This window comes from Diabrotica virgifera, chromosome 9 (genome assembly GCF_917563875.1).
Source record: "Diabrotica virgifera virgifera chromosome 9, PGI_DIABVI_V3a".
NCBI lineage: Eukaryota > Metazoa > Arthropoda > Insecta > Coleoptera > Chrysomelidae > Diabrotica > Diabrotica virgifera.
Genome location: NC_065451.1, coordinates 210,650,734 through 210,678,702, shown reverse-complemented (window position 1 = coordinate 210,678,702; position 27,969 = coordinate 210,650,734). Strand labels below are relative to the sequence as shown.

At 32.0% G+C, this 27,969-nt stretch overlaps 1 protein-coding gene across 1 annotated transcript; it reads right to left on the bottom strand.

Moving 5' to 3' along the window:
* LOC114334825 (pseudouridylate synthase 7 homolog) lies at positions 1-27,463 on the bottom strand. Its single transcript, XM_028284921.2, has 9 exons — positions 27,232-27,463; positions 20,698-21,078; positions 17,180-17,326; positions 16,209-16,543; positions 14,947-15,159; positions 13,103-13,301; positions 11,776-11,956; positions 6,966-7,117; positions 1-395 (listed from the first exon to the last, which is right to left on the bottom strand). Exons 1-9 carry the CDS (start codon positions 27,362-27,364, stop codon positions 43-45), a joined length of 2,094 nt encoding a protein of 697 aa, XP_028140722.2. The 5' UTR covers positions 27,365-27,463; the 3' UTR covers positions 1-42.
* Between the last annotated feature and the right edge of the window lie 506 nt (positions 27,464-27,969).

Sequence of the window (27,969 nt, the reverse complement as noted above, 5' to 3'; positions counted from 1 at the left end):
AACTTTAAATACTTTATTAAAAAAAAAGACTTAAAGATAAATTCATGTTTCGGTATTTGTTTCTTCGAGCTTTTGCTTCTTATTTGGAACTTCACCCCCTTCAATAATATCGTTCTTGGTCGCTTCGCTAACAATATTAAAAACACTATTCTTAAACTGCTCGTATTTCTCCGCATTGGATAACAAACTAGCACCTCCGTCTTCTTCTACCATAAGTTCCTGGTTTTCAACTTTTGGCGAACTTGTGATAGCAGATGTCTTCTCTTGGTGGTAGTCGTTCAATTTTGAGTGTACATTAGTGGCAGTATCCACTTTCATGATCTGACGCAAGACCATCGTGGCGTAGGCACTAGGGGGCAGGGCAAACTCCATAATTAAGGCTTTGTATGTTCCATCTGGATCAAAGAAAATTATTTAAAAAAAAATCAATGGGAAGATCCCAGTAGTTGGCTGTATACCATAATTAACAATCATACAGAACAAGTAAAAAATTCGTTTGTACAATGGTATAAAAAGTTTATCGAAAAACTGTTAAAAAGTCATCCAAAAGGATTCGCAAGACGTTTTCGATCTAGATCAGATCATCTTCAGTGCCTAGAACGAAGTATTTCCACGTTACAATGAATGCAATTGTTAAAATTATGACATGTTAAAGAAAAATGTGGATAATACTTACATTCTGCTTAGTAGATTAAACTAGCAACCTTATAAAATAGGTGACATCGAGAAATATGATTTACATGTTGATAATTTGATGTTAGTAGCGACTCTAAGTCGATGTTAAAAGATAAATTTATTAAGAGTGCTCAAAGGGCAACATGATTCACTGCTCGATAAAAACGTGTGGTTCTTGCCAGTTCAATGGACAAAGACCAACAAGAGTATTGGGACCGTGCAAGTTCGGCAAAGCGACCCCTATTTCTACGCTCTATACTAAAATTCGCACTTTTAATTATATTGGCCAATTATATTAGTCCTGGTTACTGGATAATTGTCAAGGCCATAGTCCAAAAAAATAATAAGAAGAAAAAATAAGATTCAGGTTATGTTATGAAAACGTCAACAATTGTATGTAGTAAATAAAATTAGTTATTAAAATGCAGTACTGCAAGCAAAATAAAATTAATTAAATTTTCCTTTATATAATAATTGCATATCATATCAATATTGTGGAGCAATATATAATTTTTCTGCTTCATTGACAGAAGGTATGAAATATACGTCAATTTGACAATTTCAATTGACAATATGAATTATTTAAGATAGTTGCAATATTTCTCCGCGACTCGCGCAGGGTCGTTTCTCGTTTCCCCTTCCAAGTACTTGCACACCGCGAATAGGAGATGACAATCTATTTATCAGACAGAAGTGACATGACAAGACAGGTTATCAATTTTTGGTTATGAATTTAAAAATAGTGTAGTTTATGAATTTAAATAGTTAGTTAAGCTGAATGGATATTAATAACTGTTTTAAAGTGGAATTTAAATTATAATAAATTAGACTCTATTGTAAAAGTCTAAAAGGCAACTTTCTGTTACCGAATTAGTTGAATTATTAGTGCACTACTTCAAATAATCAGCTAAATTTATAAATTTTCTCTATTTTGTTGTTAACCATTACAACCACAATATTAGGCAACCAACATTACTCTTTTCATCTTTTACATTACTATGTATCTTATAGTTTTTCCGTCCATAAGTTGTTTACATATAAGTATTTTTCATTTCTCTTTTTATTTCAAACTAAATTAAACTTTCGTCTTCTTTTTTAAACTGTCATCAATGACGTCATTGACGTTACTATGAATAACACTTTTATTAACATAACAATAATAACAGTTCTTTCTATAACAGAGAGTTGCCTTTTAGACTTTTACAATAGGATCAATTTATTATAATTTAAATTCCACTTTAATACAGTTATAAATATCCATTGAGCTTAACTAACAATTTAAGTTCATAAACTACACTATTTTTAAATTCATAACCAAAAATTGACTACCTGTCTTGTCATGTCACTTCTGTCCGATAAATAGATTGTCATCTCCTATACTCTTGTTGGTCTGTGTCCATTGAACTGGCAAGAACCACACAGTGGATCATGTTGCCCTTTGAGCACTCTTAATAAATGTATATTTTAACATCGACTTAGAGTCGCTACTAACATCAAATTATCAACATGTATCATATTTCTCGATGTCACCTATTTTATAAGGTTGCTAGTTTCATCTACTAAGCAGAACGTAAGTATTATCCACATTTTTCTTTAACACGTCATAATTTTAACCTTTTGCATTCATTCTAACGTGAAAATACTTCGTTCTAGGCACTGAACATGATCTGATCTAGATCGAAAACGTTTTGCGAAACCTATTGGATGACTTTTTAACAGTTTTTCAATAAACTTTTTATACCATTGTACAAACGAAGTTTTTACTTGTTCTGTATGAAAATTATTTTAATACTAGAAACATGAATTTAAACATAAATATATAATACAAAAGTTATCTAAGGCTAGATTAGTTATGTTAAATACAATGCACGTCAAAGAAAACGGGCCTTTGAGCAGGCCAGTCCATTTTTGGAATACCAACATCTTCAAGATATGTATGCAGAATTCTCTGAGACCCAATTCCTCTAAAACCCAGGTCTGCGCTTTCCACCTTCGAGCACAGGAAGCCAAGCGAAAACTCCAAATTGCGTGGAATGGTAATACACTAGAACACACAGACAACCTATATATCTTGGAATAACTCTGGACCGGTCCCTCAGTACAGACAACACTGCATAAAAACGAGAGGGAAAGTAACAACCAGGAACAGCATACTCAGAAAGCTAACGGGAAGTAAATGGGGTGCATGTCATGGCGTCTTAAGAACAACGGCACAGGCACTGTGTTTCTCATCTTCTGAATATGCGTGCCCCCTTTGGAACAGATTTGCCCACTGTAGTATTATAATATCACCCTGTATTTTTATTGAAAGTTAATACCCAAAGTAAATAATATAATCGATCGCCCTTGACCGAGGCAGCGCGTGATGTTGAAATAGTTTATTCCATATAAAAGTGAATGTCCCATGATATAGATATTATTATTGTACTCACTATTTAATTAATGTAAGGTAGGTCATTTACTGTTATTACTCCAGGCTGTGGGTGAAAAATAGGTCGATTTCAGGATATAATTCAGGAATTTTTGAAACCTATCAGGTGTTGTAAAGGACGATGCCAGGAATAACTTCTACTAAAATGTGACCAAAAATATTGTGATCTTTTTTTATTGCGAATTTCATTTGTTAAATTTGCAATTTTTAAAGATTTTTAATTTTGCAGCTAAGGATATTGATTCTAGAGAAAAACTTTTTAATAGAAAGTTGTAGTAAATTAAAAAACCTACAATTTGAGCTATGGTAAGTTTAATTTCGTTTATTGGTTATTGCAAAACAGCCTGCGAAAGGTCCAAAATGGCCGTTTTTTACAATTGCGTTATTTATTGTACAAATGATTTTTTTATTTTTTAAAGCTTTAAAATGAAGATCTTTCAAATCCAAACATAAAAAAAAATTGTAAGGCCGGATTAACGAATTTGTTGCTTAGATATTATAAATTGTTTATCCCATGAGGTCAAATGTCGAAGGCTATAACTTTTTGAAAAAAAATCGTAGAGAGTTGGTGAAACATCCAATCTCCTTCTAAAGAGTTATGTTTTCATATTCTGATGTAAATAAATGCTTAAAACATTTTTAAACCTCTAATTTTTGGGTTTGAAAATAAGGGGGCAAATTTCGTTATAAACATTTAGAGCTGAAGCGGCCCTGTACATCCTATGAGTTTTTAACTTACAGATTATTGTTGCTGAAGACGAAACGAAGATTTATAAAAAAATAAAAAATTTCTACGACCAACTGAAGCCGAGCTAAATGTTGGGTTTGAAAATAAGGAGGCAAATTTCGTTATAAACATTTAGAGCTGAAGCGGCCCTGTACATCCTATGAGTTTTTAACTTACAGATTATTGTTGCTGACGACGAAACGAAGATTTATAAAAAAATAAAAATTTTCTACAACCAACTGAAGCCGAGATAATTGTTTCTTTTTTCTTAAATCGTAGTGCCTCTATTTATAATAATTAAGAAATTATTTTACAGTCATTGACTAAAGAAAGACTTATATTATCTTAAAATAAAAATTATTATAAAATATAGTTACATTTAATTATTAAAAATTATTTTTAAAACGGTGCTTTTGCGAGCGGCCGAATTTTGCAAATCGCCCGACTCGCTTCAAATCCGAGCGCTCGGAAAATTTTTGCGTAACTTGTATTAAATTTTGTCAGAAAACAATTTAATAATATTAGAATTATAATATACAGTCTATGTACCACTGTATTTGTTTTTCTTGATAAACTTTTATATGTGAAATTTCATTTCTGAAGAAATAGTATTACAAAAATGATACATATATATGAAATATATAACTATATTTTTAATTTTTTCATTGTTATATAAATATAATAATAATAATGTTACTTCTTGTTATACAATATAAAACTTTTTCTTCTTGTAGTGACTATCCGTTTTGGATGTTGACGACCATCATGGCAATCTGTACTTGCACACTAAATCGGTACTGCTGCTCTAAAAAGATTTGTAGTTGTTGTGTTGAACGACGTACGTAAATTTTCTAGCAAGGTAATCCTTCGCCTTCCTGGTTCTCAGTTTCCAAATGGGGTTTGCCAAATTGCCATGTTGGTCGCCAACATCCAAAACGGATAGTCACTACAAGAAGAAAAAGTTTTATATTGTATATTATACTAAGAAGTAACATTATTATTATTATATTTATATAACAATGAAAAAATTAAAAATATAGTTACATATTTCATATATTATGTATCATTTTTGTAATATTATTTATTCAGAAATGAGATTTCACATATAAAAGTTTATCAAGAAAACCAAATACAGTGGTAAATAGACTCAATAGACTGTATATAATAATGGTAATATTATTAAATTGTTTTCTGTCAAAATTTAATACAAGTTACGTAAAAATTTTCCGAGCGCGCGGATTTGAAGCGAGCCGGGCGATTTGCAAAATTCGGACGCTCGCAAAAGCACCGATTTTAAAAATAATTTTTAATAATTAAATGTAACTATATTTTATAATAATTTTTATTTTAAGATAATATAAGTCTTTCTTTAGTCAACGACTGTAAAATAATTTCTTAATTATTATAAATAAAGGCACTACGATTTAAGAAAAAAGAAACAATTATCTCGGCTTCAGTTGTTTGTAAAAAATTTTTATTTTTTTATAAATCTTCGTTTCGTCTTCAGCAACAATAATCTGTAAGTAAAAAACTCATAGGATGTACAGAGCCGCTTCAGCTCTAAATGTTTATAACGAAATTTGCCCCCTTATTTTCAAACCCAAAAATTAGAGGTTTAAAATGTTTTACGCATTTATTTACATCAGAATATGAAAATATAACTCTTTAGAAGGAGATTGGATGTTTCACCAACTCTCTACGATTTTTTTTTAAAGTTATAGCCTTCGACATTTGACCTCTTGGGATAAACAATTTATAATATCTAAGCAACAAATTCGTTAATCCGGCCTTACAATTTTTTTTATGTTTGGAATTGAAAGATCTTCATTTTAAAGCTTTAAAAAATAAAAAAAAAATTATTTGTACAATAAATAACGCAATTGTAAAAAACGTCCATTTTGGACCTTTCGCAGGCTATTTTGCAATAACCAATAAACGAAATTAAACTTACCATAGCTCAAATTGTAGGTTTTTTAATTTACTACAACTTTCTATTAAAAAGTTTTTCTCTAAAATCAATATCCTAACTGCAAAATTAAAAATCTTTAAAAATTGCAAACTTAACAAATGAAAATCGCAATAGAAAAAAAGCGCACAATATTTTTGGTTACATTTTAGTAGAAGTTATTCCTGGCATCGTCCTTTACAACACCTGATAGGTTTCAAAAATTCCTGAATTATATCACGTTTTTTCACCCACAGCCTGGGGTATATATGTAAACACGTTGTTATGGTTAGTCATTGACGGTGTTGATTGTAAATATAATGTATCTGAACCAAAAAATAGTTTTAATTAATTTGGACCTAAAAGGCATTATGGACAACTTATTTATGACACCACGTCAAACAAGTTGATACTGCGCTTTATGCAGGATAGTAACGGGGTGTATGACACCAACGAAACTCTTTTTATATCTATATAAAGCAGCATGTTTTGCAGAACCCTGAACACTCAGAGGCGTTACAGAGCACATAGAGAAAATTAAACAGATTGCGGACGAGCGGCATGCCCTATATAAAGCTCGAACACCACGACAGTGACTAAAATCCAGGAAAAGCTTCCTTGGAACAGTGCAGGAACAACCCGAGTATTTTCCTCTTCCCCAGGTCCAATGGGCCGGCCAGTCTCTAGACTTTAAAACTTGGAAACTATAAATAGGATAAGAACGGGGGTCGCTCCAGTAAAATCAAACATGGTAAAATGGGAAAAAATAGACCAAGATGATGTGAACTGTGACTGTGGAGAAACACAGTATATGGAACATCTTCTTACATTCAGAAACTGTCCTCATCGGTGTACCCTCGAAGATTTGTGGCTCGCCAACAAAGATGGAACCGACGTAGCCCGATACTGGGCCGACATTTTATGAATGACATGTCCGGACACAATAAATAAAGTATAGTTCGTCCGCTATAACTTTTCCCATGCGTCACGATTCATTTTCAAACAAATTAAGTCAAAACATAAAGTGAAACGTACGCCGATGTGTGTAGTATATTATAGTATACAGTATACAAAATGTATATACACATCGACGTTCGTCTCACTTTATGTTTTGACTTAATTTGTTTGAAAATGAATCGTGACGCATGGGAAAAGTTATAGCGGACGAACAATAACCAATATTTTACCTTTAACAATTTGTGTACAAACTTCTCCCTTCAACTCCTGCAAATCTGACAAAATTAAATTATCAGTGGGATTATTGTAATGTGTTATATACCATGTAACATCTTCAGCTTTTTCCAACATTTTTCTATAATCTCCTGAAAGATTGTATGTTCTAAAAATAAAATGACCATCAATAACAAAAGTAAAATCAACAAATATATGTAATAGGCGAGCGGCATACCCCCAATTTGAGGCTTAGAAATCGAAAAAGCGACCATGATAGGTGAATATTTTGGTCATTCTTTATATTTTCGAGGTCGCTGAATCCGAATATGAAGTTTATTTTTATCTAGAGTTAGTGGAACATGTTCAAAAATCAAATTTTATGCAAAAATGCGAAAAATCAATTTTCATGATTTTTCATATTTACCTCGCTGTATTTTTGGTCGCAGTAAATATTTCCTTTTGAAAATTTTACTGTGATAACTTTGAAGTATTTAGATAAGAACGAGCTTTGTCCAAAATGTTGAAACAAATTAAAAGATGAGTTTTTAATTTTTAAACATTTTGTCGTTAGATTTCGTTAGTTTCACGTTTACTTAAAAAAGTTGAGTGACAAACTTTGTAGTTTATAATTTTAACAACACAGCAATATAACATAATTCATGTTGAAGTTTTATGGAAAATTTCAAGTTAAAATATGCAATAGGACAAAAATTATGTGACTTTATATACGAGTAGCACTCCCCCAAAAAAACGCTTATTTCTCGAGATACTGACCACGGTGTGGTGAATAACTAATTTTGGTATTACTTTATGTTTTTGATGGTGCTGAAAACGAAAATGGGGTTTATTTTGAATTTTAGATGGGGGAACATTGTCAAAATCGCAATTTTACCTTAAAAAAAATTAAATCACGTTTTTCTTAAAATTAAAAGTTTGGCCTTTTTTTTTCTCTACAACATTTTATTCTTTGCACCCTATATTTTAACACAAACTTGATTAAAAAGCTTCAAATTTTGTCACTCAGCTTTGAAACAGTTTAAAAGAACGCAATTATTTTGCCTTATGCAGAAACTAAAAATTGTAAATTTATCGTAACATATTTTTGTCTCACCCTGTAGACATAAAAATATAGCCTCATATGCCAAGCGAATATAAGGAATTTATTTAAACGTGAGAATTTGAAGTTTATCTGTCTTATTACAGAGAGACGTTATTGTATTTTACGGTCATAATGGTCGTATATTCGATTCCCTGTGTTCCGTTTGTGATGTAAAAACAATAGTTACAATGTAGCTAATGATCGTTTTGGCTCCAGTATTCCTGGTAGTTGAACACAAAACGTGCTCATATCATTATTAGAGAGCACATGTGTTAATTGTGGACTCAGCAATATCTTTACTTAGAACTGTAGAACGGAGTGAGTTTTGCTGAGTTTGCAAACTAATTTTGGATGGTTCCATACTGAGTAGGTTGGGCTTAGGACATGTTTTGTTTTTTTTTCTATTGGTCGATAAAAAGTGTAGGAAGCTTAGTTATTTTTTTTTATTAGTCAATGATGAAAGAGGGAAGGATTAAACTTTTTTCTTATTGGTTGATTGGATGAGTAGAGTAGAATGAGAAATGGAGTGGGTTTTTGGAAGGAAGCGTTTTGGTTTGGGGAGAAAGATTCAAGTTCGAGCTTTCAAAGAGAGGTTTGTTGAGCCTCGGCAGGAGCTGCCACGGCGCGGTTTTCTGAAGAGTTAATTTTTCTGAGAAAGTTAAGTTCGAATATTAAGTTCCGACATAGCTCTTAATCAAGTTTTGTTTTAGTTCCTGAAAATGTAGTGTGAGAAGCTGTTCTCCTTTCGTGACTTCCTAGTCACAAGCCAAATGCCGCTGTTAGGCAAAGAGCCAGTTTATTTTAGTGTATACTACACTACCTAAGTTTCTTTTTGTAAGCAGTTATGGATTAAGTACCAGAGGCATGGATAAAGTCATGCGTTAGGTGCCAATATTAATAATAAATACTTCAAGAAGTTAAATAGAAGTTATTTAAATATTTTAAAAAGTCAATATGAGCAGACTCATTTCGAATTTTATTTATTTTGGAACAATTATTTGGAAGTTTATTTAATTTTGCTGAAACTTTTCATAAATAATAAACATTTTTGTACTATTCTTTATCTAAATTCAGTGAAAAGTGCGTGCTTTGGACATCCACAACGTGAAGATAAGGACAGGACTATATGACAAGGTATTGTTTGTAAACCTTTTTAATGTTTTTGTAAACAGAATCTCTTTTATTGTCTACAGGAGATCCATCATTTAATTTATTTATTTTTAAATTTTAATAAAATTTATTTCATTTTGCAATAATGTTTTTTGCTCGATAATATTATTATTTGATCCCTTTCTCTTGTTCCTAAATGATATTCAACTGAGAACACTAAGGTAAGCTCATGATATAGTTATGTTTATGTAAATGTGTTTGTATATTATGATGACTATATATTTTTATTAACTTGTTACTTTAATTTTTTTTTGAAGTTTTAAGTATGTTTCGTCTTTCATTTTCTTTTAATTATGGCACCTCCCGAGCAATTGAGTTCCTATTATATTTAAAATCTATTAAGAATCCACACCCCTAGATCTCTGAAGACTTAGAGCTACCGAGGTACTCGTAAAGTTACGTAGCAGCAAGTATATTTTCATGTTTGTTTAATTTGTCGAGTTTAATATTATTTTTTTTGCCTTTGTTATCCACGCTGGGGCTTTATACAAAAATGGCTTCCACCGTCGAGGCTTTGGCATTTGACGTGTTAATGTTACAAAATAGCGCTCATCCTTGACGCCAATGCTACAGATTTTGCGATTAAACTTTGCAATCCAGGAATCTGCACCTTTTACTTTAAACAATTCAACTTTTATTACAATAAGACGGAAAGATTGACACGGGTACCATTGTCTTCAGAAATGTAAGAAATATGTAGTTTAAAAATTTTAGAAAAAAATATTAAAATGGAACAGAGTTGTAGCGAGTTAAACGCAGAAAAATGTGATTTCATTTTTTTTATTTTTAGAGCCAAATTGCGATTTTGCCAATGTTCCCCTACGTAAGATTCAAAATAAACCTAATTCACCACCATCAAAAACATATAGTATGACCAAAATTAGCCATTCACCACACCATGGTCATCACACCACACAGTATCTCGAGAAATAGACATTTTTTGGGATGTGCCGCTCGTCTATAAAGTCACATAACTTTTTTCCTATTGCATATTTTGACATAGAATTTTCCAGAAATCTTCTTCATGAATTGTATTTTATTGCTGTGTTACTTAAAATTATAAACTAAAAAGTTTGTCACTCAACTTTTTTAAGTAAACATAAAACTAACGAAATATGACGACAAAAGGTTTAAAAATTAACAACTCGTCTTTTAATTTGTTTAAACATTTTGGACAAAGCTCGTTGTTATTTAAATACTTCAGAGATGACAGTAAAATTTTCAAGATGAAATATTTACAGCGACCAAAGATACAGCGAGGTTAATTTGAAAAATCATCAAAATTGATTTTTCGCATTTTTGCATAAAATTTGATTTTTAGAAATGTTCCACCAATTCTAGATAAAAATAAACTTCATATTCAGATTCAGCGACCTCGAAAACATAAAGAAACACCAAAATTGGTCATTCACCTTAAAGTTGATTTTCGTGGTCGGTAAACGTAATTTTAGGGGTTGCTGCCGCTCGCCTAAACTAGCTATACAGTGATGAGCGCGCTAATAACCGGCCAAATAACGCAAAAGATGAAACTAGTAGAGGTGGAAATTATTGATATAAACGTATAAATTAACATTACATTACAGTTTCCCACGTTTAGACGTCTATGACAGGAGTATTTTATAAAATTCTCCTGTCACAGTGACAGTTGTCATACTCCTCCGATACACTAGGGAAACTATGTAATGTAATGTTAATTTATACGTTTATATCGATAATTTTCACCTCTACAGGTTTCATCTTTTTTAGTTCACAATGTATTATGTTTTCCATCTTTTGCGTTATTTTGCCAGTTTTTAGAGCGCTCAGCACTGCATAACATTGAGTATTAGTCAAAAAACGATAACTTTGTGGATTTCTAGTCAATTTTTGAATCTGGATGAGAATTTCTTTATATAAACAAAGTTTAGCAATGACTGTTAACGAAAATTAGACAATTCACAAAAAACATTAATCAAAACTCAATGCAATCAAAATGAAACATTTGAGATAAATGTGCGGGAAAACAAGAATAAGAAATAAAAATATCAGACAAATGACAAAGCAGAAACTTATTACTGATTACATTAAAGAGAAGCAAATGCTCTGGTTCGGACATAATAATAGAATGAAACCAGAAAGAATTAAAAGACAAATATTAGAATTGGGAAGTAGAAGAAAACTGTGAAGACTAAGATTTAGAAGGAAATAGGTAGATCAGATCGAAGAAAGAGGAAGGAATAAAGGGAGTATTGAAGAAATAAAGATGATACATGGAAAAAATGGGTAAAGGAAGAAACGGAATCCCAATCCAACGCCTGAGAGGGCAAAAGGATATGGGAAGGCAATGATAGGTTTGTTTCAACTCGATACAAAACCGTTCTTGAATCGTTACGCGCATGCTCAATAACGAATAATTACGCGCAGTAACACATTTTTCGTTACTGCGCATACTCGTGATCATTCAAGAAAGGTTTTCTATCGAGTTGGAACAAACCTCATATTTACATAGTTAGACAAAAAAACACCATGGTAGGGGACTGACATCAGAATAAAAATGCTTTTTATTTGTTACTTACTTGACTGACTGTTTGGACATGCTTAAATCTAAGCCAAGCTCTTCTACTACTTCTTTATAATGCTCCTTCATATTTTCAGGATAAGTACTATCAAATCCTGGTAAAGGCATTACTATATCATATATATTATACTTCTCTAAATCTTCTTCAGTTAAAGCTCTGACTTGTTTTCTTGATTTAACTAAAAATAATTACTTATATAATAAAAAGTCATATTACGCAATTAATGGTGGAAATAAAGAATAATTTTTTTAAAAGACTAAGTTTTCCATCTAACAGGACATAAAAGAATATCAAAAAATGATACTCTACATCCTACCAGATGGAAAACAATGGGAACCTTCTCTAGTTACACCTCCGAGGCTTTTACAATTTGCAAGCCATACGGATGCTGAGACTAAAGAAGATGAGGGAATTTTACAATTTATAATTCACGTCCCATCTGTTCAGCGCGGTAAAGTTTCAACGAGAATGGTCCCCTTCGTAATCCAATCAGAGTAAATGTAAATCAAAAATGAATAACCATTTTCAATTTCGATGCAACACGAAACTACAGCCGCGTCATTATTCCAGTTTAATCAGAGAGTGCAGCAAGCACCTCTACCGGTTTCGAAACTTATTAGTCTCTCATCAGGATGCAAATATGCTGCTCTCTCTGATCGAACTAGGACAAACTCCGGCGTGCAGTCACGGATTGCAACGAACGAAATGACAGGGATGCCCTAGCGGCAACTGCTAGCAAAAGACTAAGTTTTCACTCTAATGACATATAAAACAACAAAATGTTGCTCTACCTCCCACCAGACTGAAAACAATGGGAACCTTCTCTGGTAACACCTCCGAGGCTTCTACAATTTACAAGCCATAACGGATGCTGAGACTAAAGAAGATGAGGGAATTTTACAATTTATAATACACGTCCCATCTGCTCAGCGCGGTAAAGCACGAAAATTGAAAATGGTTATTCATTTTTAATAATTTTTTTCTCAAATTTGCTTTAACTGTCATGCAAGACACAACAGATATATCAATTGTTTGCGTAAAAACCATAGACATAATAAGAATAGACAAGGTAAGGTATGGGACGCTCTGTGTATCGAGGTGTAACGCCGATATCAAGGATGCATCAGGTAATATTCCCTTTAAGTGCTCTAGTCATCTTTGTCTGTCACATGAGCGGTATCGCTTAATAAAAAGAGATAGATAGACCACCGATCGACTGCCCGCGCGGTTCACTATTTTGCTCAGTATGCCTTGTCTATTCTTATTATGTTTATGGTACAAACACATACCAAACAATCTACATATAGGAATGTTAAATGCATACCTTCAGTTTCTTCTTCTTTGTCATTAGTGTTGCTCTCCTCACTCTCCACAGTGTCCAAATTACTTTCACTGTTATTTACTAATATTAAATCTCCTACAACAGGTTTCATTCCATAGATCTGTAGACGTTTAGATACCATTCTATTCCAAACCAAACTTTGGAAAGCATGTAAGTACAGTAGGCGCATTGATTTAGGAACCTACAAGAAAATACTATTATATAATTGACAAATATCCCGTACAAGCAAAAAAATATTAGTTATTTTACATCTGCCAATAGGTGGCATCATTGTCTTCTTAAACCAATGCATGGTCGTCTTTATTTGAACATTAGAACATACTATCGTATTAGATGTGGCAACACTGTCGAGCTGTCAAATAGAGGGCCTAATTTTAAATATAATAGTGGTCCTATAATGGGAAAAATACAATTTTAAGGAGTTTTATTTGAATATACAGGGTATCCAGAAACTACCGATAAACGAAGACAGGAGATTCCTCAGATAATTTTAAGACAATTTAACCCAATTCATCTAGTCCGAAAATGCTTCCTAAAGGAGCTAGAGCTATTTGAAGATGGCGTCTGGTAATTAGTTTTTCTTAAATATCTCCCGAACGTTTTTATTTAGAAAAACGAAAATTGGTACACATATTTATCTTCCAGAGATAAATCGATTCCATCCATTGCAAATTTAGACATTTAGACATAGGCGTCCGTTTTGGGTAGGGCAACAGTTATATTATCACATAACTTTTTTGTTTTTAATTTTTAACCATGTTTGAATCTGGATTATTAAAATGTAAGGTATTATAGTACTAAAAGGTACTCTTACTTTAAGTCGGTAGGACACACCGTTTTCTAGAAATATAGATTTGAAAATTTTTCGTTTGTTGAATATCCAAAAAAAAAATCAAAAAGAAACTATTTAGAAAAACGAAAATTGGTACGATTATTTATATTCCAGAGATGAATCGACTTCATTAATTGCGAATTTCTAGGACCGTGTATATGCGTCCGTTTTGGGTAGGTCAACGGTTATTCTATAGCATAATTTTTTTAGATTTAATTTTTAAGAATTTTTGGCACTAGATTATTAAATTATGAGATATTTTAGCACTAAAAGTTACTCTTGCTTTAAGTTGGTAAAATACACCGTTTTTTTTTGAAAATTTTTTTCAATTTTTTTTCAAATTTCGGAAACGAAAAATTTTCAAATCGATTTTTCTAGAAAACGGTGTGTCCTACCGACTTAAAGCAAGAGTACCTTTTAGTACTAGAATACCTCACAATTTAATAATCCAGTATCAAAAATGCTTAAAAGTTACAGACAAAAAAGTTATGCGATAAAATAACAGTTGCCCCACCCAAAACGAACGCCTATGACTGCTACTAGAAATTCACAATGGATGAAATCGATTTATCTCTGGAAGGTAAATATGTGTACCAATTTTCGTTTTCCTAACTATAAGTGTTCTGGAGGTATTTAAGAAAAACTAATTAAAAGACGCCATCTTCAAAGAGCTCTAGCTCCCTTAGGAAGCATTTTTCGACTAGGTGAATTTGGTTAAATTGTCTTAAAATTATCTGAGGAATCTCCTGTCTTCATTTGTCGGTAGAGTTTCTGGACACCCTCCTGTATAACGCAAAATATTTTTTAAATGCTCTAAATGAGAAATGTTTAATTTAATTTTACGGTAATTGCAGAATGTAAATCAAAAAGGTTCTTTAACCTAATTATTTTTTCTAACACATAATTTTTTCTTAAACTAACATACTAATTGCCACCTGGTAACTATCCCAGTGCTAGTAATTGATAAAAAGTACAATAAAGAGTTAATGCTTACTTTTTCCAGCGCATTCACATAGTCATTTTCATTGGCATTCCTTAAACCTTCTAACAGTTTGGCTTCTACAGCATTCGATTTATTATTTTGAAGAGCATCGTATGCTTTTGTAGCATCACCAGTCTCCATATATATTTTTTTCGCATTCACGACATCTCCTTGGAATGAGTTTGGATCATCTGAAGCCTTAGGCTTTAGAATAAGATCAATAGCCTAAAAAAATACTAGATTGAAGATAAAATTGTTAACTACATGTAGATTCAATATTTTACTCTGTTTCTGGACCATTTTTGGACAGTATCTTAGAATCTAAGAAAATATTAGGAGAATACCAGAACGAGTTCAGACCGGAGAGATCGACAATTAATTCCATACAAACAGTGGAGCAAATAATTCAAAAATCGAGAGAATACAACAGAGAAATTCACATAATATTCATAGATTTCAAAAGCGCTTTTGATGCAATTAATCGGATGAAAATGATGGAAGAGCTAGAGCATCTTGGAATCACAGAAAAATTAAGACATATTCTAACAGTTGTAACGCGGTCGTTGCGTTGTCGCTCCAGGTAACTAAATCAGTCGAAGAAAAGAGTTCGCTTTTTTAAGACATTTTTATTTGGGATCAAAACATACAAAAGATAAGATGATTAGCCTTAATAATTAGTTAAACTCGTTAATTTCGTTAATAAAATATATTTATAACCTACGCATCGAGCTTTCTGTTCGGGCCGATGTGACAATATTTTGTACATGCATGAACGATTTTGACGATCGCGTGAAATAGGAATTGCTTTTATTAATACGACATGAATGTATAAAGAAAGGGAAGAAAGGGAATCTCGCTCAGCTCGCCAGATGAAAAGACACATTAGGGATATACGATCACCGCTCGTATAAGGATAGGTAAGAGGAAAACTGTCGGATTCGCTCAGCTCGCCAAAACGACAGCGGAAAATGGTCGGGAAATACTACCTACATAAACTCACCTCTTATACCTCGCTGTTGTTTATTATTCTTCGATCAACGCTCCGAGAATAATAATCAACTAGGCTTTTCGATCCGACTTTTATATCGTCCAAGACGGTACAAAAACACGTTTTACTTAATTCATTGGCGTACTCTAGATGATAAAATTATATTATCGTCACAAATGTGTATAATTTTTCAAAAATAAAGTATTTTACATTAACCATTACGTTATTACAATTACGTCTTTTAAATACAAAAGACACTACAACTATATTCATAGAAAAACCTTACCTCTTTCCATTTTCCTTGTAAAAGACTTATTCCCACTTGGAAAGTAGGAACATCTTTATCATTTCCAAACCTTTGCAGTCCATAGTAGTTGATGAATCCATTCTCTTTCAAATGCTCCATAGCTGCACTGATTACTTCATCTGATGCTGTCACATTCCTCAAAGCAATTCTAAACTTGTTTCCCTTCAACTGGCCTAGTGAGAGTGGAGTATTTTTGAATTCGAAGTTTCCTATTCGAATGTTGTAGAGATTTTTGGTTTTGTGTATGAGTTTCCAGGGTTCTACTTTCCTAACACAAAACCATTGGGTTGTAACAGCTCTTTTGTCCTTAGTTCCTGATCATAAAACGTGAAATACGAGTCAGAAATGAAACAATATGGGAAAAAGAAGACAAAAATATTATAATTACGCATGTACTGCAAAGAGGACACCTGTTTGATATACAGGGTGTCCCGGAAAATAACCATTTAAATCAAAATCTTATAATATTTTTGTGTAAAGTCAACCGTTATCAAAAAAAAGTTTTAATCCATTTTATTATTGTCCACAGAAAAACAAATAGAGCCTGTGTAAAATTACTGTGAATCAGCTATCATGAATCGGCGATCATTAGTCATAATATTACGGTATTGATACTGATAATAGTGATAGGGAAAAAGCATTTGTTCTACGTATAGCATATGCGTTTTCGTCATTCCACATGTGGCAATTGTGAAAGTTAAACACACCATTTCTAGTCAAACAAGCTTCATCTGTATACAACAATTTTGCACAGAAATTCGGGTTCTCTAGCGATTTTGTTTTGAAATGATCTACAAAACGTTAATCTTCAAGATAAATCGCCTTGGTGTAAATGTTGTACTCGTTGGTAATGGCCAGGATGTAATAGTTGTTCTGTAATTGGTGAGGAATGATGTAATGTGGAAAAATAAAGGCAAATAAAAATATGTATAAGTAATAAATCTGTTTACCTGCTTGCGTAAACTTTGAAGCATTCATATGCAATGCTGAACTGATTTTGAGTGTAGCTTCCAAAGTGTCCATTTTTTCTTTATACAAAATAAAATATACATATTCTCCTTTATCTGGTGGCCATTGGTACCGAACATCGCTTCTATCTAAAATTCATAAGAAAATAATAATAAATAATACTCATCATGATAACAGCCGAAAATACTTATGAAGAAAATGTGGAAGCCAGAATCAAAATTGCTCTCAGAAAGACAGCATAAACAAAGGTAGATAAAACTATAATTCGCCCCATAAAAATGTATGGAAGTGAGACTTGGACACTGAACCAGCATGAAACAACAAAATCATTGGTCTTAAAACAGAAGATCCTTTGTACAATATTTGAGCCTTGTAGAAACTAGATAACAGGAGGGTCTCTCTCTCTTTCTTGTTGTTTCCTCATTACTGAGGATCGTGATTTCTTTCAATATTCCTAACAATTTTTTTCATTGGTCTCTATCTTCAGCTGCTCTAAGAGCATTGCAGATCTTAATTTGGTCGGACCATCTAGTTGATGATCGTCCTCTTGATCTTCTCCCCGGAACGTTTCCAGAAACAATTAATCTCTCCAAACTGTCGTCACCTCTGCGAACCACGTGACCAAAGAATTGCAGAATTCATTGCAGACATATTGTGAACAGCCTTTTTTTAATCTCGAGTTGGTTTAAAATGGAAACGTTTGTCCTATGAGCTGTCCAAGGTATGCGCAGCATTCTTCTCCTGCACCACATCTCAAAGGCATCAATTTTTTGACGCTCACGTGTGCGAAGAGTCCAAGTCTCTGCCTCGTATAGAAATATTGAGAATACAAGGGCATTCACCAGTCTCATCTTGATATTTTGAGAGATAGATCTGTCTTTCCAAACTTTAGTTAGGCGACTAACCGCATTTTTCGCCATACCAATACGTCTCGGAACTTCTGCTTCACAGTTACCATCGTTAGTTATACTAGACCTGAGATAGACAAAGATGTTTACCATCAGGTATTCCTATAACATGTTAGTCAGTTGAATAGTGTCAAATCTGTCGACCACCATCATTTTTATCTTAGCTTTATTATTTTCAGACCAACTTTATTGCTCTCGTACTCAACTCTTCGCAGGAGATCAAACATTTCTTGCTCATTTGCTGCTATTGGGACCGTGCAAGTTCGGCAAAGCGACCCCTATTTCTACGCTCTGTACTTTTATTCGCACTGTTAAGGCTATGGGTACATAATTCGCAAATATTTTACGTGTATCCCTACTTTTTCTGTCTTTACACGGCAAATTACGTGTAGTAAAATTCACACTGGTATGGATATGAAAACATTAATAGAATGTCATTCTACTTGAAAATGTCATCATTAATTTAAAGAGATGGGTTTTGAATGTTCTTGGATAACTGTTATTTTTATAATTGCAAATTATTAATTCAGTTAATAAATGTGATAATTTTTTCACTAAGTATGTATTCAGTGATTGTAATAATTTATTTGTACAACAAAGACTAATACTCAATTGAGAAAAGAGGAAAAGTGTTAAAGTGATTTTTTAATAATATATTGTTATGGAACGCTTACAATTTTGAACATCTTTAACAACAAAATACTTGGATCACAGAATATATTATCCTGATGTATTCTCTTCCACAAATAATACACAATAAATAACTTTTTATTAAGTTCACGTCTTAAATCAACTATTTATCAAATACACTATATATCAATAATATTTAATCAATAACTCAACATATTCCCCATGCAATGTCAAATATTTAAAATTGTCACTGATTGTCAGTGTTTGACTGACAATATAGGGCTTTTCATTCACAGTCATTTGTTTCGAGCTTCTCAGAGCTTCTGTCATATGTCGTATAATCCGTGTATATTAACATTATACACAGATTATACAACATATGCCAGCAGCTCGAAACAAATGACAATCGATGAAAAGCCCTATATGCTGACAATATTATATTCGGCTGAGTGCGTTGTAAGACAAAGATAGATTTGGAAAATATTACCACGGCATTGTGTTCATTTTTTTCAAATCCTGAAAAAACCAATAAATATTTTTGAAAAATTTAAACGCAGAATGAAAGACTAAATTATTACCGAGGGCCGAAAGTCCCTTAGAATAAATAAAAAGTTTATTTTGAATGATATATTTGAAATTAAAAATCACACTAAATTTTCTCTTAGTTTTTCACCCCTGTAACTTATTAAAATAAACATTATAGAAGTTCTCAGGGACTTTCGGCCCTCGCTAATAACGTAATCTTACATTCTGCGTTTAAATTTTTCAAAAATACTTATTAGTTTTCCAAGGATTCGAAAAAAATGAATCCCCATTTGAATAGCATTGCAGCTGAAAATATTTTACGTTCCGATCCTCTTAATTATATTGGCCAATTATATTAGTCCTGGTTATTGGATAATTGTCAAGGCCATAGTCCAAAAAAAATAATAAGAAGAAAAAATAAGATGCAGGTTATGTTATGCAAACGAAAACACTTGTATGTAGTAAATAAAATTAGTTATTAAAATGCAGTAGTACTACAAGCAAAATACAATTAATTAAATTTACCTTTATATAATAATTGCATATCATATCAACATTGTGGAGCAATATATAATTTTTCTTTTTCATTGACAGTAGATATGAGATATACGTCAATCTGACAATTTCAATTGACAATATGAATTATTTAAGATAGTTGCAATATTTCTCCGCGACTCGCGCACGTTTCCCTTCCAAGTACTTGCACACCGCGTATAAGTTTAGTGTCATCAGCAATTCTTAAATTTGAGATTTTCCTACCAGCTACTGTTACTCCACTGGCCCATTCTTCTAAAGCCATTCTCATGATATGTTCACCATAAATGTTGAATAAGTCAGGTGACAACACACATCCTTGTGTAACACCTCTCGTGTCTTCATAGGTTTGAGAACTTCTGATCTAGTTGTACTGTTGCCATATTGAACTGGTACAGATTTTTAATAAGTGTCACCAGGTACATTGGTGTGCCCATTTCTATTAAAATGGACCACAGATTTATCCAGTTTACACAATCAAATCGCTTTTGTTAGTCAACGTAGCATATATTCATAGGTACTTGAAATTCTCTAGACTTTTCAATGAGTGGTTTCAGGTTCAGGATTTGTTCCCATGTGGAGAAACGAAAGAATAATATGATACATCAAATAGAATCGTACAAGATGGGCAGGACATGTGCTTATATCACATGATGATAAACTACTAAATAAAACCTTCTGGGAAAAGCCTGATGGCAGGTTAGTTGGTCGCCCAAAAAAAGCATAGAAGGGTACAGTAACAAGTGATCTACGTAAGATGTGAGTACAACAACAATGGGAGATTAACTACACAAGACTGGCAAAAGTGGAGGAAAATACTAAATGTGGCTAATACTCACTTTGAGTTGTAGACCCAAGAAAGAAGAAGAAATAATACTTATCATTAACCAATGACTTCTTACCTCCTTTCTCAAACTTCTTAAACTGAATCTTCTTTTTTCCATCAACATCTATAGTAGATGAAACAATCTTCTGTCCAAAGTGGCTTTTGACGCAATTATGAATTTCTAGTCTAGCATCTTTATCCAGTTCATCAATATCTATTTCGATAGGTGCTGAACTGGATTTGATAACTTCCTTGATACCTTCCCATATTTCCTGAGGAATATATTTGTTAGGGCTCTCTATGACTTCATGGTAATTGTGCTTTATCATCTTCATTGAGAAGTCTTTTGGGACATTTGTGTCAGTTAGTTTCGCTACTTTTCCCTCGAGGTTTATTTCGCTTACGTGAAAGTCTGAATATCTGGCTTTAATTATGCCAGAAAAACCTTCTAAATCACCTAAAATTAAAAAAACGATATTTAATGAAATAAACATAAATGGTTGTGTTTCGATTAAATTTAAATCTATTAACTACCATCCTCTGATAAGTGCTTCTAGGTCTAGTTATCATCAGAGAGGCTTTGTAATATAAGACTAAACTGAATCAAACCACACCGACTGGTTGTAGACCAGGAAGGATCTGTTTTTAGGTGGATGTGAGAGGTGGCATTCGGATTTTTGCGGATAAAGTTAGGTGATAACTTCGTTAATAATAATTGACTTATGCTCCTTCTCAAATATGCCCGGAACATTAATAAAAAAAAATAAAATATTTAAAAATTTCGTTTTTTTTTCTACTTTCTTTGCTTATAACTTTAAAACGATTCATTTTGGAACAAAGTCGTATAGGAATAAAACAAAGATAATTAAATTTTCTATCAGATACGATTGGTTAAAAATGTTTTAATTTAACATCCTTGCTGCAAAATAGCAATAAATATAAAATAAGGGGGCAAAACAAGCCTGTCCTTATTCAATGTTTTTCCATCACTTAGGTTACACTTGGAACCTTCCTAATTCGCTTAGAAAATTTTTGTAATGTGCTAAAACCGTCCACCAAATTGCATTAAGATTGACTTACTAGATTTTGCATAATAATTTTGCAATCTAAACATTTTTTTTAAATTAAAATTTTTTAAAATCTTGCACAACAAAAACTAGAACATACAAAGATTTGTCAATTTTTTTACATATAAAGAAGCACTCCACCTATCTATTGCACTTTACAGAATTGAAATCGGATTATTTAATCAGCCTCAGCAATGTTTTAAAGTTATAAACATTTTTTTGGCTTATAAACAAATTAGTGCTGTGTCCAGGAGGGGGTGCTACGGGCTCCTTTATTTAGATGGACTTACCCAAGCTTTTTTATGTATTTTGACCCGTAGAACACAAATTTTTTGGGTAACAGTTGATCCGGATGTCGATATATTTGTTATAAACAAAGAACTTGAGGAATTATAAAACATCGATTTTTCGCAAAATAAAACATTTTTTTGTATTTCTTGGGTAATTCTAAGCAAAAAATGTTCCTACAAGTTTTTTCGGAGGATGCATAGTTTTCGAGATAAACGCGGTGGAACATTCAAAAAATCGAAAAATTGCAATTGTGAAGGAGAATAACTTTTGATTAAAAAATAAAATAGCACTTCTGCTGACAGCATTTGAAAGTTAAAGTCAAATTATACTGGTTTAAATTATTTGCATTGCTAAAAATTATTTTTTTTTATTATTAAACAAAGCTATTTGTTTATAAGTCAAAAAATTGTTTATAATTTTAAAACATTGCTAAGGCCCCTTAAATAATCCGATTTTAATTCTGTAAAGTGTATTAGATAGGTAGAGCACCTCTTTATATGTAAAAAAATTAGCCAACTTCTAAATAGTCTACTTTTTGTTCAGAAAGATTTTAAAAAATTTGAACTTTTTTAAAAACATTTACATTGCAAATTTATTATGCAAAATCTATTAGGTCGATTTTAATGAAATTTGGTAGATTATTTAAGTAAGTTATAAGAATTTTCTAAGCGAATTACTAAGGTTCTAAGTGCCACCAAAGTGGTTAAGAAACATTGAATAACAACGGGCGCATTTTGCTCCCTTATTTTGTATTTATTGCTATATTGCAGAAAAGGTAATACGTTAAGACATTTTTGACCAGTCGTATATCATACAAAATTCAATTATCTTTATTTTATTTCTATACGACTTTGTTCGAAAACGAACCGTTTTAAAGTTATAAGCAAAGAAAGCAGAAAAAATAATGTTTTTCAAAATTTTTAAATATTTTAATTTTTTTATTAATGTTTCGGGCATATTTGAGAAGGAGCATAAGTCAATTATAATTATTGAAGTTGTCACCTAACTGTATCTGCAAAAATCCGAATGCCACCTCTCACATCCAAAATACACGTTTTTTACAGATTAGTCCTGGTCTATTGGTAAATATATTAAATTATACCAACTCATGCCTTTAGTGACTTCTAATGAGGAAAGACTATTTAATGAATTTTTGTTATCGTTGTTGGCAATGGCTTGTGATGTGGAAACCAAAATGTTCAATTAATAGGTTTATTTTACAATTCTAGTAGCATTTCTTCTACCAATCTTTTTAGAAATAGTGGACAAATTATCAGTGACGATGCAGCAATAAAGGCATGGAAAAACTATTTCGAGAATCTACTAACAGAGCAAGTACAAACAAACACAGCCCATGCAGTAGCAGATTTCGAGATAACAGTGATTAGAACCAAAGTAATAAATTAACATACCCACCTACAAGACAGAAAATAATAGAAGCCATTAAAGCACTGAAAAATAATAAAGTCCAGGTATTGACAACATACCAGCTGAAATTTTCAAAATTGAAGGATGCACACATATATTTAGATAGATTTCATAAACTAGTAACAGATATGTGGAACACAGAAGAAATTCCAGAAAACTGGAAAAATGCAATTATAAGCCCAATTATTACATAGAAATACCGCATTATATTTTGGCAGAGAATTTTTATATATTGCAAAAGGTATATACAGGGTGAGTCACCACTAACGCGACGGAAAACGAAATGGTAAAAGATTTGAAAAAAATTTAAATTGAATAGTTTGTAAGTTAATAAAAGCTACATTTTAAAATTATTTTGAAATATACAGGGTGTCCCAATAAATGGCGGCGTGTCAAAGTTATATTTTTTCTTATGGAACACCCTGTATTTTATTAAATTTTTTAATTGTCCGCAAAAAATAAGGTATAGTTTCATAAGGCTTCCCTATACCTATGTACAGAGTGTTCTGAGTTATGTTGACTTTTCTTAAAATGTAAAGTTTTAAAAGAAGGCTTATTCTCAAGTTATTTAAGAAATTATAAAAATATTACTTTCACATATAAATTGTTGGATATTGGTTGAATATATTCCATGATTAATTATTACACATTTGTCTACAGGGTGTTCAAAATTTACAGTTTCATTAGTGGAGTATTCAGTGTGTCATATGATGCTTATTTTAAATGGAACACCATGTATATTAATAAATAATTATACTAAACAAATTTACCTCTTTCGAATGGTATATGGATGTCCTATACCTAGGTGTCATAGTTTTTGCGTAATTTACAATTATTTAAATTCTTAATCTATAAATCGATTTTAAAACAAAAGATGATCCATTTATTTCTAAATTTTGTAATGAGGTTGTTCTTAACATCACGTCAAAAATAAGCAGGAGCTCCGTCCAATTAGAGCCATATGCATGTTCATGGTTTTTCTTATGTATTCTACATACACTCGTTTGACTGATTTCCAATTGACTCAAAAATTTTCACGTACTAGTATTTGGGTTTTCCGTAACAGAAAGCAGGACATCAAGTTCGTTGACGCCATTAAAAATAAATGGTTTATTTTTATTTAACTTTTCGTACCTATGCAACATTACCAGTAGCACGGAATCTATCGAGAAATCTCTCAAAAACGTCCTTTTTCGGGTGTCTTCTATCAGGATACCTTTAAGCGTAAACTTTAGAAGCTAAGAGACAATTTTAAAACTATTCCCCAATGAAAAGTAGCATGTCTACTCTTTCATAGATATCGTGATTATTCATTTTTAGGAACAATTAAATTTGAATGTAATTGGCTCTGCCAAATACATTCGATGTTTATAGTTTTGATAATTACCAGACCGTACTGTCATAAACTGACAATGTCATACAATGACAATAATTAACTACATCTTTTGTTTTAAAATCGATTTACAGATTAAGAATTTAAATAATTGTAAATTACGCAAAAACTATGACACCTAGGTATAGGACATCAATATATACCATTCGAAAGAGGTAAATTTGTTTAGTATAATTATTTATTAATATACATAATGTTCCATTTAAAATAAGCATCATATGACATATTGAATACTCCACTAATGAAACTGTAAATTTTGAACACCCTGTAGACAAATGTGTAATAATTAATCATGGAATGCATTCAACCAATATCCAACTATTTAGATGTAAAAGTAATGTTTTTATAATTTCGTAAATAACTTAAGGATAAGCCTTCTTTTTAAAATTTTACATTTTAAGAAAAGTCAACATAACTCAGAACACTCTGTACATAGGTATAGGGAAGCCTTATGAAACTATACCTTATTTTTTGCGGACAATTAAAAAAATCAATAAAATACAGGGTGTTCCATAAGAAAAAATATAACTTTGATACGCCGCCATTTATTGGGACACCCTGTATATTTCAAAATAATTTTAAAATGTAGCTTTTATCAACTTACAATCTATTCAATTTAAATTTTTTTCAAATCTTTTACCATTTCGCTGTAATCTTCTGACGCGTTAGTGGTGACTCACCCTGTAAGTATATACCTTTTGCAATATATAAAAATTCTCTGAAAACTTTTAGTTCATTAAAAATAAATAGAAAACAACAAATATTTAAAGCAGAGTACATAAATTATTTAGGGGTTATAATTGACAGGCACCTTAAATGGGACATGCAAATAAAAAATATTATAAGAAAAATACGAGGACTGCTACCAAATCCACCGAAGAGATACAATCTAGCTACAAAAACTAGGGAGGCATATTCTTAATCTGCATGCGTTATAAGGTGTTTAAATGGATCATAAACAGGAGATTAAGTCACTTCGCAGAGCAAATAATTACAAATCATAGAATACCAAGCCAGATTCAGACCAGAACAGTCTACTATCGAACTGCTATTCAAAGTAAAACAAATATTAGCTAAAGCCTGTGAGCATGACATAGATATCTACCAAATCTTTGTAGATTTATGGCAACCCTATAACAAACAGAGATAAAATATACTTAATTATGCAAAAATTTAGGATACCCAAGGAAATTGGTAAAATTAGTTCAAGCCACCATCACTCACACAGAGTTGTATCAATATTACCAAGAAACCTTTATAGCAAAAACACCTATAATCCATTCATTTTACAGATTCCCAACTGTAAACAAACGTGCATGGAAGCTAAACAGGTTCGTCCTGAAGTGTATCTTAAAAACCAACACGCTACCTACAATTTGAATTTGCAGACTGACCAGTTTGGACCTGTAAAATGAGAATCCGCCTCGTTTAGGGCAATAAATTACATTTAACAGCCTCTTGACGAATGAGTCGGCGAATAGTAACACGTGCATTTGTTTATAGTTGGGAATTTGCTATTTGAATGTGGTTTAGTAGAACGATTAGTAGAAATATCGAACGATTAGACATCAGCCAGTAAGAAGACCAAGGAAGTAGACCTGGATCCCGCGTATCAAAAAAAAGTTGATTAATAGCAAACTGAAAATTTGTTAATAGCTTAACGGTGTCTAGTTCGACAAACTTTGATGTATGTGAATACTGGAACAGGGGAAGTTTTAATTGTGGAACAGGTTAAAAATTTGGAACGTCAGACTACGAAAACGTTCCATGTATTATGTCGGACAGAACTTAAAATTGATTTGCTACCAATTAAATAAACTCTCATACAAAAATCAGACTAGTGTTTATCACCAACTGGGCATTTTAATGAGTGGAACACGAAGAACATCTCAAATGACAGGAATCATGATGGTTAGTAATAGCAGTCTGATTTTTGAATGGGAGTTTAATGAAAGGGTAACAAACCAATTGGATGTTCTGTCTGACAAAATACATGGGGCGTGTTTGTAATCTGACGTTCCAAATTTTTAAACTGTTCCACAATTAAAACTTCCCCTGTTCCAGTGTTCCCGTGCATCAAAGTTTGTCTGACTAGACACCGTCTATTAACAAATTTTCAGCTTGCTATTAATAAACTTTTTTTGGTATGCAGGATCCAGGCCTAAAGAGATGGACAGATGAAGTGAGAACTGATACAAAAGAGATATTGAGGATGGATAACTGGAAGAGAGGAGCTAAGAAAGGAGGTACTTGAAGGCAGCTGCTGGGAGAGGCCAGGGTCTGAGTTGAGCTGTAAGTGCATAGTAGAGAGATAATTTCTTCTAAATCGTGTTTAAAATCTAATGGTCTACATAAATAAAAACTCTTAACACATATGTAACGTTAAGTTGCATACCAAATGCTGTTTTAATCGTAATTATGTTAAAATTACCTAAATATTCAGTAATTCCCACATCTTTTTCAGAAAGCTGGTCATAGTTGAGATATTCAGAACGAGGTTTCCGATTATTCTGATTATGCTGAAAATTCCTTGGTCTAAAATTTCCTCTCCGCCTTTTATTCATTTTAATACCGTATAGTGTTATAATCTTTTAACATCTATTTCTATTTTACAGAAAAATGAGGTTATGAAGAATATTTACGTGTGTGAAGTGTGAACGTGTTGAGCGGCTGTCACAGCACTGTATTTCGTGTTGCCTATATAGAAGGACATCAATTTTCTTTTTATGTCCAGAAAATTCAAATAATCCGGGAAAATACCAAAAGTCCTAAAAAATCTTATTATTTTATGCCTGTGTTTATGGACTGAATCTATAATTAAAGAGTATTTATTAGATACACAAACAAGGAAATATAACTCTAAAGTCAGGCAAAATATTAACTGAGATAATTTCTTGGAAAAATTGCGTCTTTTCCGAAATTTGTGTTTGTTGTTTATTATAATTACTGTTTGGTATTTAAGAGTGTTTCATTCTTAATAAAATTTTATGTTAATGTCCACATTGGTATGTTTACATACTTAATAAAATCTGTTTAATATCGGTAAATTACAGCGATTATAATAAAATGATAATGATGAATTATTGTAACACGACACCCAAATGCGATGCCTATTATCTATGATCTATAGTAAATATTTATTATCTGTACTTTTACGTTATTTCAAATT